This window comes from Gopherus evgoodei, chromosome 15 (assembly GCF_007399415.2).
Source record: "Gopherus evgoodei ecotype Sinaloan lineage chromosome 15, rGopEvg1_v1.p, whole genome shotgun sequence".
Lineage (NCBI taxonomy): Eukaryota > Metazoa > Chordata > Testudines > Testudinidae > Gopherus > Gopherus evgoodei.
In genome coordinates, this window is record NC_044336.1 from 22,133,427 (window position 1) to 22,152,513 (window position 19,087).

The 19,087-nt window shown below is 43.7% G+C and overlaps 1 protein-coding gene across 2 annotated transcripts in view; it reads right to left on the reverse strand.

Annotated features, from left to right (window-relative positions):
- Positions 1-3,185: 3,185 nt before the first annotated feature.
- CACNG4 (calcium voltage-gated channel auxiliary subunit gamma 4) overlaps positions 3,186-19,087 on the reverse strand; it is a 65,249-nt gene continuing 49,347 nt past the window's right edge. For both annotated transcript variants that reach the window (XM_030534976.1, XM_030534977.1), the window contains exons 3-4: positions 10,712-10,852; positions 3,186-7,618 (exon numbers count right to left, since the gene is read on the reverse strand). In XM_030534976.1, the coding sequence (XP_030390836.1) occupies positions 7,080-7,618; positions 10,712-10,852 (680 nt within the window). In that variant the 3' untranslated portion in view covers positions 3,186-7,079. The remainder of the gene's footprint in view (positions 7,619-10,711; positions 10,853-19,087) is intronic.

A 19,087-nucleotide genomic window follows, 5' to 3' on the forward strand; every position in this document is an offset into this window, starting at 1 on the left:
AGTCTCTTGTAAAATTTCACCAGACATCAGTTGATTTTATGAGCTGCATTTTTACTTTACTTTCTAGATGCTGGAAACTCCACAGGTCCTTCGTAAGTCGAGCGTACAGAAGTTAATGTGTGTTTGCATGTGCAGGCACAGCCACTGCACCCAAAACAGGCTTTCTGTTGCTGGGGAAGCAATCACTAGTGATCCCGCTTTAGTCTAATTGCAACCTGTCAGGACAGAAATGTTGTTAACTCATCAGTTATTTCTTCCAGCTGTAGTTGGCATTTGCTTCTCCTGCCAAGGATCAAGCTGTCTCCTCTCATTCAGCTGTTGCTGCCTTGATCAGTTTGAGAGGGCTTGTCTAAAAAACACAGAACACTTCATAAAGAAAGAAAGGGGAAATCCACTCGTGAGGCAGGGGGCTTATGCAAGGCTGAAAGCACTAGCATTCCAGGGTCAAATTCACCTCACCAATCAAGAAGGTTTTAAAGAACTCCTGTAGTCACAGACATCTCCAGCCCTTTACACCTGTGCAGATTGTCAGGCCTGTGGGGGTGGCCTCTTTGAGAGGAGCCACTCTGGCTCTTGGGGGTGGTGCCCAGGATAAGAGCTGGAATCCAGAGTGGGTTACTTGTGAGAAACAACTTGGGAGTACTGTCAGCCTGAGCCCTCTAAGGAAAAAAGATGGGTGGGTTTGTTTATGTTGTTGAAATACCCAGCACTAATTCTTGACTTGACCCCTAATTAAGCAGAGGGTAGGAGCTGAGACTTTCTGCACAGCCTGAAAGACTGTGTCCTCTCTTTTGTATAAGGGGAAGGGATTCTGGCCTTGGAACTACTTCCTTCCACACACACCCTGTGTCTTCCCCCTTAGATTTTAAAGTTACCTAGGGGTGACAGGGTTGCTGGCCTGAAATGCCTGGGTTTTTAGGTTCCTTTTTAAATTGAGTGTTTTCTATCACGCCTGTTTGAAATGGAACCTCAGGGTGATTCTATTCCAATTCATCCCCAGTTGTGCACTGTATGAGCATCTTATGAATGCAGAGACAAAACTGATTTCTGGAAAGCAGTTAACAAAAGGAAAATGATGGCACATCCTCCAAAAGGCTTTAGTATATAAACTATCATTAAGTGGTTCTGGCGATCTCCTGTTGGCAAGTACCCACATTTAAAAATCAATAACACATGAAATATAAACATACTATTAATGAGGACCTGTTGGGAAGCACAGGGGGGTTTAATTAGTTGCACTTTAGCAGCTGTGTCTATGAGACACACAATTATGTCTTTTTCCTTGAGAAAATGCTAAATGAGATATCTCCGGACCAAAAGCTGCATTCTTTTCTGCCTGGAAAATTCATTGTCTAGCCTTGTTCCCCTCTGGCATTTACACTTGTGGTTTTCTCACTTTTTGAACGGGCCACAAAGCTTCTCCCTCCATTCCTCCCAATCATCTTCCCTTCCAATACTTGTATCAGTTATTTCTGTGCGCTGTGAGGCAGCCAGGCTCACAAATTCAGGCTCATGACTCTGTACCCCAGCTTGCCCTGCAATGTGGGAACATCCCCGATGACCTACTTCATTCTTAGCCAGAGTCAAGGGCAGAGTCAGCCTTGCACGGAGAATGAGCTTTGACTGGTTTACCCCCTGGGAATGGAGGCATTTGAAAAGCTGAATCCTTTGTTTGCTTACCTCCAGATGTGTCTACTGATCATATATATACACATACACTTTATTTTTAGAGAATGTGGAGACTTGGGAAATGTAAAGGTGAAGTTAAAAGCACCATTTGAAGAAGAAATATTGCCCGGAATCATTGAATGTTTCAGAATGTTTTAGGGTGAATAGCGGGGCTGCTGAACTCATGATCTTTGTTCAGTGCATTTTGCACAGCTGGGGATTTTATATTCATGGCCATAGAAAATTTCTAGAGTTTTGAAATGCGGGTAGACATGAGGCTCTTTCTTCAGAGGAGATCTTGCAAGAATGTAGAAAGGTGAGTGCACAGAAAAGAGTTCGTGTCAGACCCTAGCGGGGATGGGAATGGATTGTAAGGGTATCATTTGACTTCTTTGTGAATCTATGGGTCCCCACCACCTCTTGAAAATCAGGTTCCGGAAGTCCCAGATTGGGACTGTCCCAAACACAGAGGCACACAAAATTAGCAAATATTTCCATAAACTTGGCTGTATGTCACCATGTCCACAGGGAGTCTGATGTGGACTCCTCAGTGAAAGGGTTACTGATCGGCATTTGCTTTTACTAGTGGATGTGTATGCTGCAGTATTCACAATAACTCATGGGCAAACCTCAAGAGCGTTAGATTTGGGTTGTGAAAGCTTCTGGAAATTACACAGCTTTTCCCAATGTTACCCAACCACTTAGTTGGAAATCTTGTGTGTGAGCATAGCGTTTATGCCGCGATGATTAGGACTTCTGGTTTGAGAGATACTATGAGAATATTATCTTGCAGTATGTTGTCATGTGGTAGCCTTCCCAGCTGCAACTAGGGTGTTAAGAGAAATGCGAAAACAACCTCAAAAATAATTGGAGGGGTCGCTGTGTTAATCTGGATCTGTAAAAGTGGCAAAGAGTTCTGTGGCACCTTATAGACTAACAGACGTATTGGAACATGAGCTTTCGTGGGTGAAAAAGCTCATGCTCCAATGCGTTTGTTAGTCTATAAGGTGCCACAGAACTCTTTGCTGCTTTTTCAAAAATAATTGTAACCAAATTTCATCATCCCACCTCCTTCCCTCAACCTCCTCTCCCCCAGCTACCCCCCCCCCCGCCATGCCTAGTTCAAGTTCATTTAGAATTCTGGACAAAAGTTAAAAAAAAATTTTTGTCCAGAGCAGGGTCATCGATCCTAATTGCAGGTTGCTAAAAAATTCACTTGAAGTTGTGTCTCAAACAGTATAACCAAACTTTTCTGTGGGGGACTGTGAGAAGCCTTGTCTCAATTACCATGTTTTGACAAGTTGAACATCTGATTAGATCTGGTTGCCCAGTGGGACTGGAACTGATGAGATAAGAGTCCATGTCATTACCCAGTGAAATAGTCTCCTGGGTTAGAATCTTTCTACTTAAAGGACACTGACAAGATTAAAAATATATACCCATTTTACCAGAAAACACACACTTTATAAGTATTCAGCCCAAAGACTTTGGAAATTAAAATCTATATACCTTCTCCACACATTTAAAACATTTTATTTAAAAATAATAGTAAGTACAGTATACGTATTTGTGATTATATGGGCAGAACTGATGCACATTGGAAATAATACTTTTAGAACTGCAGACAGAAATATAACCTCAAGGGACATGGTAGATTAGCCCTTGTGGATATGTGACCTATACAGAAAGAACAGAAAAAGAAATGCTAAAATGTTCTATTACTGAAAATAAACAGCATGTGAAGAGACTGCTATTTTCATCCCTATTCTGTTTGGAATGAGAAATAGGAAGAGATGGTCAAATAACTCCATGTAGCCATTTTTCTCTGTTAATACTGAATGTTGTGTTTTCTGGCTAGGATTATTTCAAAGAACCTGATTATTATTATTATTATTAATAATACTGGAGTTGCATCTAAAAATCCTAGAGATCAGAGCTCCATTGTGCCCAGTACTGTCCACACATAAAACAAAAGGAGATTCTGCTGCCCTCAGTGTTGCTGTGTTTTACCTTACTCCTAGAGTAGCCAAAATGATTTCAGAGGGACTACTCATGGAGTAAGGGACTACTCAACAGTCTGCTGGTGGAAAAATTTTGAACGAAACACTGTCTGGTTGGGAAATTGGGTTTTGAAAGGGAATGATTTTTTTAAACTACAGCAAACACAAATGAGGACTAATGTCTAGCTCTTACTTTATTAACACAATAGGAAACAATTCTGGGGAATTGCACTTGGAAATACATTGACTATAATAGGTGTAAATTAATAAGCACTTAGTATGACACATTGAGACAGAATGCTTTTCTTTAATGTGCTTTTCTACCTCTATCATAGCTAATAAAATGATTTTAATTAAGAAATCTCAAAAAGGTAGGCAATTTATTGTTTGAAAGCATAAAGATTTATGTAAAAAATTCTCTGCAAGATGTTTAATAACTTCACCTACTCCCACCCATCCCTCTTCCTCAAAAAGTTCTGTATTGGAAAGTAGATAAGAATTTTCCCTCCTGTTCAAATCAGCATTTGAAAAATTAAAAAAATCTGTTAATATCTTTCCCCTTAATGCCTTAGAATTCCCTACATTCCATTCTATTCAGCTCTCAGGGTGAAATTCACCCCAGTACAGAGGACTTAAACAAGGATCCTAGTGGAGTTTTAGAGCCACATAAACTCTTAAAGAGGAATTAATGCACCAATCTGCTTTAATTGGATTACTTGCAAAATTAAGCATGTGTTTAAATGCTCGATTGAGGCCTAAATTGGATTTAAAGAGGACAAGGACAAGATTCTTTAAAAATTGAGATTGTACCTGATTTTCCTTCTTCATGATGGTGTGAGAAGGCCTGAGCTATTTGTGGGTTTTGTTGTTGGTTTTTTATTTTTTATTCTTGTAGTTTGGAATGCCAAGGCCGTTCCTTCTGGAGTTTTGTAGGACTCAGCTCAACTTTGCTGGGAAATGTTGTGCCCTAATTGAAAGGTGGAGGGATGTTCAACCTTTAAAAAAGACATCCTTTACGTAAAATGTCACTTAGTCATGGACGTTAAATAGGGGTTCACAAACAAAGCATTTTTAAAAAATCTGGCTGCGGACTCCAACCCTCAGTTGTTTAACTTTTTCAGTCTTCGCTCTTGTGATGTTATTTCACTAGTCCACCGTTCACTGTAGAGCTTTTAGGGCAGACAAGACCTAGGGTCAATTCTATGCTTAAAACGCTTGCACTGATGCAGCTGCACCGATGCAGTGCTTTAATGAAGATGCTGTATGGCGACGGGAGAGAACTCTTCTGTCGGCGTAGTTAATCCCCCTCCCCGAGAAGCGGTAGCTATGTCGGTGGGAGATGCTCTCCTGCCAATATATCACTGTCTACATGGGGAATTAGGTCGATATAACTGTTGCTAAGGGGTGTGGATTTTTCACACCCTGCGTGACATAGTTATAGGTCTGTAATGTAGACCAGACCTAGGGCTGGACTCTTCAAAGGAGCTGGATCCTTAGCTTCCATGAAGTCTGGTCCAAAGCCCATTGAAGTCAGTGGAAGGCCTTCCACTGAGTTCAACTATCTCTCGATCGAGCCCTTAGCCTCTTTTGGAAAATCCCAGCCTAAAAGTCTTTGATGCTCTCCTCAGGGTCCCCAGAGCCATAAGCCACCATGTTACCTCTCTGCCTTAGTGAGAGGGAGCTTTGCTGGAGCTTAAACTATATGAGAGCTCCCTGCCACTCCAGTCTGTGTGCCTGACCCGGAAACTCCTTGAGATTGTGCTAGTTTAAATCTTGCCTTGCAAGTAACGTTCAGTGAACTCAAGTTCCACGGGAATGTGGCTTTGCAGTGTCCAGTCCCTCTCTCTGGATACTCATAGAAATGATCAAATCCGCTGGCTGTAAAGAGGCAGAATACATTCCAGCTTGTTGGCTTAGAGAGCATACTCACCTTCCCTGAGGAGAGCATCACAATGTCTAATGTAAAAATGAAATAGGAATTTAAAAGAAAATATTTCAGCCCTTTTTAGAAAAATCATAAAGAAGCAAATAACAACCCCTCAAACCCCACAAATCCACGTTTTTCCCCACCGTAAGTTACATACAGGGTCCTGTGGGCCTCTCTGAACTTAGTGAATTCCATCATTCCAGAATAAATTACATTACTTTGAACCACAGTTTCAGTGTAAAAACAACTGCAACTTGCACCCCGGGGTGCTTTTTCATAATAAAAAGTTTAATAAATATCTAGTAAACTGCAATTATTTTTGATCTATCTTTTAAAATTGTCATTACATGACCTATAAGTCTGCATTTTGCAGAAATGTTCACCACTCTGAATAGTAGGTTGGATTGGTAGATTAGCTTTCCCTTTTCTTACACACGTAGCCTGGATACATTAACTTGCGTTAGCATTAGTGTTGCGCTTGTGAAGTGTCAAGGAAAAAAGGGTAATGTGCAACCCTTGTGGAATCTTCAATTTCACAGGTATTGGTTCCGACAGGCCCAGCTCTGTTTCCTGTTCCTGCAGCACGTAGTGTATAGGAAACGGATCCTGAGAGGTCTGGTGCACCCTGTACACGCAGGAAGCACTCAGCACCTGGCAGGATCAGGGACTAGGTCTATTAGCAATGAGACGATTCAAGTGTTCTAAACTTTAGGCAAGAAATGACATTTGCAAATACGTTTGAGCAGCTTCTGCTTTAACTCCACACCATTTCATTATTTTAGAATGCATCCACTCTATGCTCACTGCTTCATCTGCATTGGCTCCATCAGCTCCTGGGTTCTATTGCACAGGATCTACCAGTGGAGGCAGTACTGACCACTGTAGCTCGCCCACTGTAGAATGCTGCAACACACAGTACATTGGAATGCTACAGTTCAGTAGCGCAAGCTGGCTGCAAATAGTTTTGCCTTCTAGATTTTATTTTCTCAAGGAGGCAGTTGCTTCTGAGACAGATCTCTGCTCCCTCTTCCCTGTGTGAAAGGAAACTGGATCGTAGTTTTGAAGAGCTGCATTAGGCTCCATTTGTGATAAGCTTTGGACTTGGCCATGAATTATGATTATTTTAAGGGGCTTTATTTAAAAAAAAAATCACATTGCAATTCTTCTGTAATTCTTTAAAACGCCCTAGTAGCTAACTCTTTTCCAGTTTCTCTGACACGTTGTGTACATTACAAAACTGCAGGGATGTGAGCTGCTTTCACTTTCTTGTGACATCGGGAACTTTAATGAAACAAACTCCAAACAGCTTTTAAAACAGCTATGAATGTACAATATCTTTAGGCCATTCCAGTATTCCAAGGTCTCCATTTGCTAGCCCAGCACATGTCCTGTTTTGAGAAGGATTTTAAATTGCTCCTTCTCTTTTTTGGAGGCTCTATTCTGTTTTGACGCTTTGAAAAAGAAAGAGAGAGAAAGCAAACCCTTCAGACAGGTGTTGTTCTCCTGTTAACCATATTGATGTGGAGTCCTTCTTTAAATTCCTTCTGAAGAAAGTTGTGGACTTGCAGAAAGCTGGCTTCTTGGTCCGCATTGTAACTGGCTGCAGTTGTAATCTTCAAGGGCTCTCTGGACAGAGTGTACATGGAAATTTCATTCATAGGGATGGAACTGGCAATCTTCATGCCAACTGGAGAAATGTCCCTAGACGGAGAAGGCTCTGTAGATCGAGAACTTGATCTGGATCTCCTCCTCCTGTACCTATAGCTTGGCATCCTGGCATAAGGGGAAGAGGAAGAAGTCTTAAGGAATTCCCTCTTGGTTTTAAATCTCAACTCTTTGTTTTTCTCAATGTAAATGTTCACTGCCAGTACTCCTATGGTTTCAGCCACAATAAAAGACAAAGCTCCAAAGTAAAAAGACCAGCCGTAGTTGTAATGGTTCTTTTTGTCCTCATCTCTCTTGTCACTTGGGTCACCTGCATTGCTGGATATATAGACAATGATCCCTATGATATTACTTAGTCCTGGAAAAAGAAACAAAAAATTAGTCTTCATGAGTGGAAAGGCAGAAACTCAAACAAAATTGCCTTCTAGATCAGAAAACTTAAAATTGCTACAAGGCAAGATTTCATTTATTTATAGTAAAACAATATATTAGCAGTCATAAACTTAAAAACAAACCAAAAAGTTTCTCTGTGGAAATGCATAAAAATATCTACTGGAAACTAGAGACATAATCTCACTGAATAGTTTATAATAACTCTTAGAAAGCCTGAGCAAACCCTCATTGAAATCACTGAAAATATTTTGATTGACTTCAGTGAAATTTGGTTCAAGGATACATAGAACTTTTCATACATGGATCTCTAAGTGCTTCAGAAAGGAAGAAAAGTGTAATTTTGCAGATGGGAAAAAAGAGACACTGAGACTTACCCAAAATAACATAGCAAGGCAGAACCAGAACCCAGATCTCTAGACTCTCATGTCAATGGCCCGTCCATTGGGTCACACAGTCTCACAAGTTGCTTGTATAGTCCCACTAACTTTGGTGGAACAGGACTGGTCCATAGTTCTTTGTTAATGGTGACAAAGCAGTGACAAGTCAGAACTGGCTAATGTGGTTTAGTGGCCTTATAATATTCAGAAGTGGTAATAAAGATACATTGTGAGCCCAGGGCTATAGCTGTTCACCTTGATCAAAATAAATTATCCTTCACCGTGATGGATTTTCATCTAAATGCTGCATACTTAATCTGAAGCTTTAAGGAAAGATATTAACAATGTGACTCTATGATGTCTCTAGTGTGGAAAATGTGCTAGGATGTCACAGGAGCTTAAAACGTGTGAAGGAAATCCATAAAACACAGACCAAATGGGCTGCCATGCAGCATGCCATCTGCTCCGTTTGTACCAAATCACAGGGGCAATGGCAAACCAGAACACAGGCACCTTGCTGGAGACGATGAGGTGCAATGTGCTTCTTTATGTGGATCAGAAACTGCTGGAAGTTATGTAAGTATCCAGGGAGCTCTCGTAAGCCCCTGGCAGTATGAGAGGAAGCTCACACATGCCCACGCTGTGTTCATTCAGCCACTGTGCTCTTAGAAATCCACTAGCTTGTTCATAAATGCACCACCAAGGTATTTATCCCTGCATGCTATTTCTGCAACTTGTGTGCTTCAAGATATGTTTCACTTCTCAAATCTCTCCCACCGTCATTTGTTGAGATGGGCTGAGACTCCATAATTTGGGTCCAGCTGCAGATTTCAGGCAGCCTGACGGTGATGGGTGTAAGCATTCAATGCAGTTTTGGTTTGGCTCATTTGCCAAGCCTTGAGCTTAGCCCCTCCAACATATTAGTGTGGCCATAGTTTGGCCTCTAATATAGGGAGCATTTACAAAACTTAGTTTTGGATTTCAAACATGGCTAGCAGGGGATGGTTTCATTAGAACCTTCTGTGGTCATTTGGATTTAACTCTGATTTCTCCCACACACAACAGCCCCATTTCTGGATCTGTTGCATGGCAAGATACTAACCTATCTGTCAGAGCTAGAATGGACCCTGAAAGGTCATTGAGTCCAGCCCCCTGCCTTCACTAGCAGGACCAAGTACTGATTTTGCCCCAGATCCCTGGGTGGCCTCTGCAAGGATTAACCTCACAACCCTGGGGTTAGCAGGCCAATGCTCAAACCACTGAGCTATCCCTCCCTCTAACAATCTGCTGCCATTTGATACGGCATCCCATGCAAAAAGATGGGTTACCCAGCTTCCTGCTGAGACTGGATATGTGTTTTATCACTGATACATGTATTTTAAAGTGCCCGTTACTAGAGTAAGCTGCTATGCTCTTCTTTATGCTGCTGTGCACAGATGCTGGAAGAGGACATGTCATTTGGTAGCAAGATAGAATATGGAAAGCCCATCTGCTGAGCTGGAAACTCTCATTTTAAAAACCATTTCATATTCAAGAGCCAAAGAGAAGCTTCATTAAAATCCATGGGAAAATCCTCATCAAGCCACACACCATTGAGGCTCTCATGGGAAATATCTCTGTCCCTTAGCTGACCAGTTCTCCATCCCCGCCTTCCCTGCTTGGCCTCAATCTCTAAACGCAACAAATTATAAATACTTCTAGCTAGCTTTTAATTCTGACTTGTCACCCAGAATCCTTATGTGTGAAAAGCAATGAGCCTTGAGAAGCCAGTTCCAGTCTCCGATTATAGGCTTGGTGCAGTTTGAAGCGGTTTTAAGAAACAGTATTTGACCTCCTGCTGTCCTGCTGTGACCATCTTCCTCTGCAACAAACTGTGTTTATGTATCCGAAACACTGTAGGGCCATTTGGACAAATATCCTTAAAATGAGTTATGTGGAGGGTTATACATCTGACTGGGACTTCAAAAGAGCCCAAGGGAATTAGATGCTGTCTAAGGTACTTACATGGTTTCCTTTACTGTCGTATCGGAGCACCTTCAATGTATTTAGCCTCACAACACCCCAATGACATAGGGAAATAATATTATCTCAATTTTACAGATAGGAAACTGAGGCACAACTCTGGTATTTAGGGTCCTAATTTTCACTGGAATCAATGGCAGTCAGGAGCCTACATACCTTTTTGGGTCTGGGCCAAAGTGAGTGCCCAAGGTTTTCATAGATTCCAAGGCCAGAATGGACCACTATGGTTGTCTAGTCTGATCTTCTATATAACCCAAGCCAGAGAACTTCCCCAAAATAATTTCTCGAGAAGATCTTTTAAGAAAAAGATCCAGTCTTGATTTACAAATTGTCAGTGATGGGAGAATCCACCATGACTCTCGGTAAACTGCTGCACTGGTCACACAGGAAGCCCACAGTAAAGCAAGTCTTTGAACTTCAGGTCTCCAAAGTCCTAGGCTAGCATCATGAAGGCTGGACCATCTTTCCTCCACTTTCCAATTCAATGGGTTTTGGGCACTTGGTGCCATCCCAGCCTTTGCTTCTCAGCACATCACAGCTCATACTGCAGGCAGCCGTACAGCTGGAGCTGTTTATCTGCTGAGCCTCATCTATGTGTTTGCATTTCCAATTTAGAAAGGAGACGCTACTAAATAAATAAATTTCAGGCAAGAACATACCTGCTGCAACAAACAGAATCCCAGCACTGAGGATAATGTTGTTTTTGCTGTTGTAAATCCTTCCTGCTCCGACACAGAGTCCTCCCAGTAATAGCAATATTGTGCTCAGGATGGGGAATACACTGGAGGCACGGACAATACCTGAGGGATATATAAGAGGAAAAACATGACAGAGACAGTAATTAGCCCAGATCCCTTTTCAGGTGCTACCATAGAGATCACAAGGCACGTTTCCTCAGGGTGACCCTCAGCCTCTGCTGGCCTGGCACCATCACGGCGTTTGCATGTGGAGGCCGGTTTTTAAACCCAAGGTCATGAGCTGATGGCTGATGCGATGGAGACAAAGTGATTTTGACTGCATACACTTTTCATTGGCTGCTCCTAAATGTTTTGAGATTTCTCCTGGCAGGTTTGGAGCTATTGCCATAATCTGTCTTTTGATGCTGCTGCATGTGGAACATTTTTGACAACGCACCAACAATGCCAACGAGGTTAGAGAGACTAACCCCCATCATCTTGCAGGCAAAAGCACTGAAAAATGCCTGAGCTGACTATTAACTATATAATGCCACGAGGGTAGCTTTATGAGATGTAGCTGTGGTTTGGTACACGTGGACACCCGCAAATTCAGGTAATTAAGCTCTTTGTCTTCATGGCACAGTCTTGCTAGTATCTCTCTGTCAGCTGTCGAATATTAATGGACTCAAAGTCCCTGACTTTTAGAAAGGAAGATATTGAGACTAGTGTATCGTGAATATTTGCATTTAATTGGGATCATTTGTCACGCTTTTTATTTATTTATACGTTAGGCGCTGTCAGGCCATCCACCAACAATGGTATCTAAGCCACCATGGGAGAATTTAAATACCGCCAGTGCAGGACAGGCATCAAAACCAAGGCACCCCTAGGTTAGAGAGCAACAGAAGGGAATGAGGAGGGGAAAACAAATGCAGCAAATGAAATGAGCTTAAACCAAGAAACAGAAGGAAGAAGTGGGCTGAATACGCAAATGAAAGAAGGAGGAGGAAGAAATATGGTCGAATGCACTAGAAATAGTGATATAGAACAGAAAAGAAAGGAGGAGCCGATGGGCACAGGGGATGGGGTGTTGGAATACACTGACTAAACTGTTCCGGAAAGCAAGAATTGTAACAAAAACATAGAGGGATAAAGTATCAGAGGGGTAGCCGTGTTAGTCTGGATCTGTAAAAGCACAAAGAGTCCTGTGGCACCTTATAGACTAACAGACGTATTGGAGCATGAGCTTTCGTGGGTGGATGCATCTGACAAAGTGAGTATTCACCCACAAAAGCTCATGCTCCAATACGTCTGTTAGTCTAAAGGTGTGCGTGGGGGAGGGGGAGGGGAGGTTTTGTAACAAGGGTCTTGGAGAGGTCAATGTGCTAAACAGAAAAGGAGAAATCATCACGGGGAGGGGTGCACAAAGGCATAAGGACAGTAAGGAGTGAGGTTGGTGGTGGCTAGTACAGAGTGGGGACCAATAGCAGCTCCAGGCACCAGCACTTCAAGCGTGTGCCTGGGGCTGCAAGCCACGGGGGGGCACCCTGACAGTCCCTGTGAGGACGGCAGTCAGGCAGCCTGCGGGAGGTCCCGGGTCCCGTGGATTTGGTGGCAATTCAGCGGCGGGTACGCCGAATCCACAGGACTGGGGACCTCCTGCAGGCAAGCTGCCGAAGGCTGTCTGCCTGCCATGCTTGGGACGGCAAAAAAGCTAGAGCTGCCCCTGATGGGGACCCAGACAATGATAAAGGACTTGGTTAGTGGTGAGTAATGGAAATCTAATACACTAATTGCAATGTGTCGCACTAATGATGCATTGTCTCTCGGGTGAAACTTCAAGGCCCATCTCCTTATTTGGCAGGCATGGTGATCCAGGTCCCCCATTTCCTGAGGAGAAATGGCCAGATGTCGTAGCTGAGGGTTCTCATTTTAGTTTTGGTGACCGTGATTTGCCCACGTTAGCCAAGTACCTTCTAACCTGGCTGTTTACCAGAGCTCTCTTAGGCTTCAATCCTGCTCCCATGGTAATGAATGACAAAAACTCTCATGCACCACAACAGAAGCAGGCATGGGCACCACCATCATGATGTATTATTGCATTGCAGTAGCACCTACGAGGCCTACTCGTGGACCAGGACTCTACTGTGCTAGGTGCGGTACAAGCATGGAACAAAAAGACCCTCCCTTCCCAAAGAACTTGCAATTGTTTTGAACTGTAGTTGTGAGAAGTTTGTGTCCTGCCATACTTGGTATCTTTGCTACATAGGGCTTATTTATGCTGGAGACATTTTCTAAGCATTTATAAAAATGGTTCAGATAAAATAATGTAAAACTATCTGGAGCTGCTGTTTGGATCCAGTTTTAGGCAGCCTGAACTAGTTTTAGGATGAATATGCAAAGAAAATATATTTCTATTATTTGCTCATTTCTTGCTGGGATACATGGTCTGCTATACCTAAGTCTGCTGCTGCCTTCTATTTTGCTTCTCACACAATCACTTCACTGGGTTTACCATGTTCTTATGAGTCTCAAAGCAGCACATGAAGCTCACACAAGCTCTGGTGCTAGAAATGGTGTGAATAACTGATATTTTTTTTATTTGCCAGCAATTCCAAAACATGGAAGGTATTTGTTTCAGGTTGCTGGAAACATATTGTTTTGATGTGGAGCTTCTTTAAAAGGTTTTTAATTAATTAAACATAAAATTTAAAGCAAATTTTGAATGAAAAGTTGTTTCAAATAAAAAAAACTGGAAGTTAAAATTTTTTCACGGTGTTTTTTTTTTGGTACCAAAACAATTTGGTGAATTTGCAAAATGTTTCACTTGACCCGACTCTGCATTTTTCACAAAAAGTTTCACCTGAAAAATTTCACTCACCTCTCCTGTTGCTAACATAGATAGTGTCTCTCCTGTCTCGTGGAGCCTCTCAAGTAACACAGTGGATTCTGCAGCTTCCCTGACAGAGGCAGCGCTATTTAGCCCTTGTCTAAATGTAAAGTTTGTACTGACATATCTATATTGGTCAGGGATGTGATGAAAACCTCACACCCTGGTAACAAGTGTGCTAACAACCCCCTCACTGTAGATGCAGCTATACCACCACAAGAGTGCTATGCTGCTCCAAGCCAATGTCGTTCAGGGTGGTGGTGTTCTGACATTGTCAGGACTCCTCTTTGTCAGCACTCCATGCTGTGTCTACACTGGGGGATAGGCCGTGCAGTGTAGACAGTGCGTTCTGTTAATCTGCATGTCCTGTTAACGGGGCCATTCCCCAGCGCATCCTGAACATTGGGATTCCACGCTATTGTCCCCATCTATTTGTGGTGTATAACGTAACATACAATATAAGGACCAATGGCCAAGATTTTCAAAAGCAAATAGTGATCTTTTTTTTAAGTGCCTCAATTGTAGAGTGCCCATCCTGGGATGCCTTAAAGTGGGCTAATTTTTCAGAAAGTGCTGAGTGCCCACCCTTGGAATATCCGCACCCTTTAAGGTGCTTGGAGCTGGGCACTCAAACACTTAGTCATTCATGAATATCTTTGTCAAAGGCAGAAAATTCATAATAATTAAGAGTCACACACATTCCCCTCCCCCATTCATGCTGTTCATTCTGATTTCACTTAAACTAAAAGGACTTCCTTAAAATGTTCCACTATTACTAGAGAATACTTGCTACAGAAGCCAAATTCACAGCATGGGCTATTCTACTCCTAATAATTAGCACCACAGATAATATTTGCTTTGTTAGTTAATTAACACACAGGGAGTCAAAACATGGCATTTTCTTCCCACACAAAAGTGCAGAGTTTTCCTTCTACAACAGGTATTTCTGGTCCTGAAATTTAAAAGCAGCTTATATGTACTATGCAGAATTTACATATGTCTCCCTATACTGGTAATAAAATGACAACATATCAAAAAATATTGAGGAAATCCAGTTTTTGCTTTCTCCTCTATTTTTTTTTGTTTACTGTCCTGTCTCTTTGCACTACTATCCAGTATGACACCTCTGTTGGTAAAGAAACGGCAGCACAGTTCTGCACTTCTTCACACAGGACTCAGAAAGCTCTACCTTTCTGTTCTGGCTTTTACTGTTTTACATGAACAGTGTGGGATACATTTTCAAAAATGGAAGCTGCAGACCACTGTGCAACAGCGCATCCCTGGCTGCACAGGCAATTCCTGACTGCTACACGCATGCATTGCAGAAGTGCATGCAGTTAGCCACAGGCCCTGATCCTGCAAGCTGCTCTGTGCCAATGTAGAGCCCCATTGCTTTCAGTGGGGCTCACTGGGGCCCCAACTTCACACAGCAATTAAGCAAATGCTTACATTCCACTGATGGGATTAGGAGTTAAGCCTATGCTTAAGTGCGGTGCTCAACAGGGATGGTTTGTTGAATCAGGGCCTTTGAGCAGAGGGGTTCTGTCTGTGGAGAGGTTTTCAGGTTCAAAGTCTAAGAGCCGTATTTACAAAGGTATTTAAGTGCCTAAATATGCAGCTCGGTGCCTATTGTGAGTTACAAAAGCACCTATGCAGACTGGGTGCCTAACTCACTTTTAGCTGTCTAGTCACTGTGTTGGTCCCAGGAGATTAGAAAGATAAGGTGAGTGAGGTAATATCTTTTATTGGAGCAGCATCTGTTGGTGAGAGAGATGACTGTTCGAGCGCCATAGAGCTCTCCTTCCCATCTGGGAAATGTACTCCAAGTGTCACAGCTAAATACAAGGTGAAACAGCTTGCTTAGCATCACTAATTAACACATGTTTCAAGGGACCGTTCAGTGTAAAGTGGCCCCTTAACACCTTTCCAGTCATGGTGAGAAAGAAGCCAGCAGGGGTGTGTGATTTAAATGGGTTATAGCTTTTTGTAATAAATCCAGTGTTTCTGGGTATGTCTACACTATGGGATTATTCTGATTTTACATAAACCGGTTTTGTAAAACAGATTGTATAAAGGCGAGTGCACGCGGCCACACTAAGCACATTAATTCGGTGGTGTGCGTCCATGGTCCGAGGCTAGCGTCGATTTCCAGAGCGTTGCACGGTGGGTAGCTATCCCATAGCTATTCCATAGTTCCCGCAGTCTCCCCCACCCCTTGGAATTCTGGGTTGAGATCCCAGTGCCTTATAGGGCAAAAAACATTGTTGCGGGTGGTTCTGGGTACAGCCTCACCCCTCCTTCTGTGAAAGCAGCAGACAACCGTTTCGCATCTTCTTTCCTGGGTGAACTGTGCAAACGCCATAGCACAGCAAGCATGGACCCTGCTCAGATCAAGACCGCAATCGTGGACGTTGTAAACACCTCGTGCATTCTCGTGCAGTCTATGCTGAACCAGGACCTACAAAGTCAGGTGAGGAGGAGGCGGCTACAGCAGAGCGGCGACAAGCGTGATGAGGACATGGACACAGAATTCTCTCAAACCACGGGCCCCTGCACTTTGGAGATCCTGCTGGAAATGGGGCAGGTTCTAGCCATTGAACGCCGATTTTGGGCCCGGAAACAAGCACAGACTGGCATAGTTTTGCAGGTTTGGGATGATTCGCAGTGGCTGCGAAACTTTCGCCTGCGTAAGGGCACTTTCATGGAACTTTGTGATTTGCTTTCCCCTGCCCTGAAACGCCATAATACCAAGATGAGAGCAGCCCTTGAGAAGTGAATGGCAATAGCCCTCTGGAAGCTTGCAACGCCAGACAGCTACTGGTCAGTCGGGAATCAATTTGGAGTGGGCAAATCTACTATGGGGGCTGTGTGATGCAAGTAGCCAAAGCAATCATTAAGCTGCTGCTACGAAAGGTTGTGACTCTGGGAAACGTGCAGGTCATAGTGGATGGTTTTGCTGCAATGGGATTCCCTAACTGTGGGGGGACGATAGATGGAACCCATATCCCGATCTTGGCACCGGAGCACCAGGGCACCCAGGACGTAAACCGCAAGGGGTACTTTTCAATGGTGCTGCAAGCACCGGTGGATCACAAGGGACGTTTCACCAACATCCACGTGGGATGGCCAGGAAGGGTTCATGACGCTCGCGTCTTCAGGACCATTACTCTGTTTAAACGGCTGCAGCAAGGGAATTACTCCCCAGACCAGAAAATAACAGTTGGGGATGTTGAAATGCTTGTAGTTATCCTGGGTGACCCAGCCTACCCCTTGATGCCATGGCTCATGAAGCCATACACAGGCAGCCTGGACAGTAGTCAGGAGCTGTTCAACTACAGGCTGAGAAAGTGCAGAATGGTGGTAGAATGTGCATTTGGCCGTTTAAAGGTGCACTGGAGCACATTACTGACTCTCTCAGACCTCAGCCAAACCAATGTCCCCATTGTTATTGCTGCTTGTTGTGTGTTCCACAATCTCTGTGAGAGTAAGGGGGAGATCTTTATGGTGGGGTGGGAGGCTCAGGCAAATCACCTGGCCACTGATTACGCGCAGCCAGACACCAGGGCGATTAGAAGAACACACCATGAAGCGGTGCGCATCAGAGAAGCTTTGAAAATGAGTTTCATCATGGGCTAGGGTACGATGTGACTGTTGTGTTTGTTTCCCCTTGATGAATGCCCCCCTTGATTGACTCATTCTCTGTAAGCAACCCACCCTCCCCCTTCGATTACAGCTTGCTTAAGGAAATAAAGTCACTATCGTTTAAAAATCATGTATTCTTTATTAAAAAGTAATTATAAAAAGAGGGAGAGAACTGACAAGGTATCCCAGGTGTGGTTTGGGAGGAGGATAGGAGGGAAGGAAAAGGCCACTAAAAATATTGCGAAGTGATGACAGCCTTTTGGTTGGGCTGTCCATGGGGGTGGAGTGGGCGGGTGCACGAAGCCTTCCCCCACGCGTTCTTACACGTCTGGGTGAGGAAGATATGGAACATGGTGAGTGGTGAGGGTGGTTACACAGGGGCTACAACGGCACTCTGTGACCCTGCTGCTGTTCCTGAAGCTCCACCAGACGTCGGAGGATGTCAGTTTGATCACGCAGCAGCCCCAGCATTGCATCCCGCCACCGCATATCTTCTTGCCTACACCTCTGATTTTCCTGGTGCCACCTCTCATCTCGAGTGTCCCTCCATTCACTGGCATCTTTCCTGTAATTTGATACCACGTCCTTCCACTCATTCAGATGAACTCTTTCACTGAGAGTTACTTCCATGATTTCCGAGAACATTTCATCTCGCATCTTTTTTTTCCTCCGCCTTATCTGAGATAGCCTTCGGGATGGTGTAGGGAGGCTTGAAAAATTTGCAGCTGCATAAGGGAGGTAAAAAAGGGAGAGAAGTATTTAAAAAGATACATTTTACAGAACAATGGTTATACTCTTTCACAGTGAACAACACTATTCACCTTACATAGCACATGTGATTTCACTACAAGGTCGCATTTTGCATCTTAATATTGAGTACCTGCGGCTCTAGTGTTAGAGATCTCACAGAAGCAGGTCCGGGCAGCAGAATTCAGCTTGCATGCGTCTATGGTAAGCCATTGTCTTTCGGCTTCTGCAGCCTTCATATGCACAGTGCTCTCCTTTCCCAAATACCACGCAAATCCTGTTCAGTGCTGCTTCTTTCCTGTTAACATGCAGCAGCAGCAACCACCCCCCCCATCCAATTCTCTGGGATGATCGCTTTACCCCTCGCCCCACCGCGTGGCTGGTATCATGGAAGATCACTGCTAATCACCCCGCTTCCCTCCCCCCACCGCGTGGCTGGGAGCAGGGAAGATCCCTGCTAGCCAAATGCGAAAAAGCTCAGCGCCATCCCCTCCTCCCCTCCCCCTGCTTGGCTACCTGGAAGGAAGGATGTCTTTTAAGCAATAGGCAAACAGCCCAGTAGGAATGGCCATCTCTGTCCCCTTAATTAAATTCCTGAATTTCAACCAGGTTACCATGAACGATATCACTCTGCTGAGGATAACACAGTGAGAAAAGAACGAATGTTGCTTGAATGCCAGCAATCACCGGGACCATATGCAGCTAGGCTTTGTCATGCAATGATACCAGATTACTTGCTACATACATGGCGTGGTCAAGTGTCCTACCATGGAGGACAGAATAAGGCTGCCTTGCCCAGAAACCTTCTGCAAAGGCTTTTGGAGTACCTCCAGGAGAGCTTCATGGAGATGTCCCTGGAGGATTTCCGCTCCATCCCCAGACATATTAACAAACTTTTCCAATAACTGTACTGGCCGAGAATGCATCCCAAGTCCTCAGGGCAAACCAATCATTAAAAAAAGCTTGCTTTTAAACCCATGTTTTATATTTACAAAGGTACACTCACCAGAGGTCGCTTCCATGGCTTCATTGTCTGGGCTACTGGCTTGGGAGGGCTGGGAGGGTAATTCCGTCAGGGT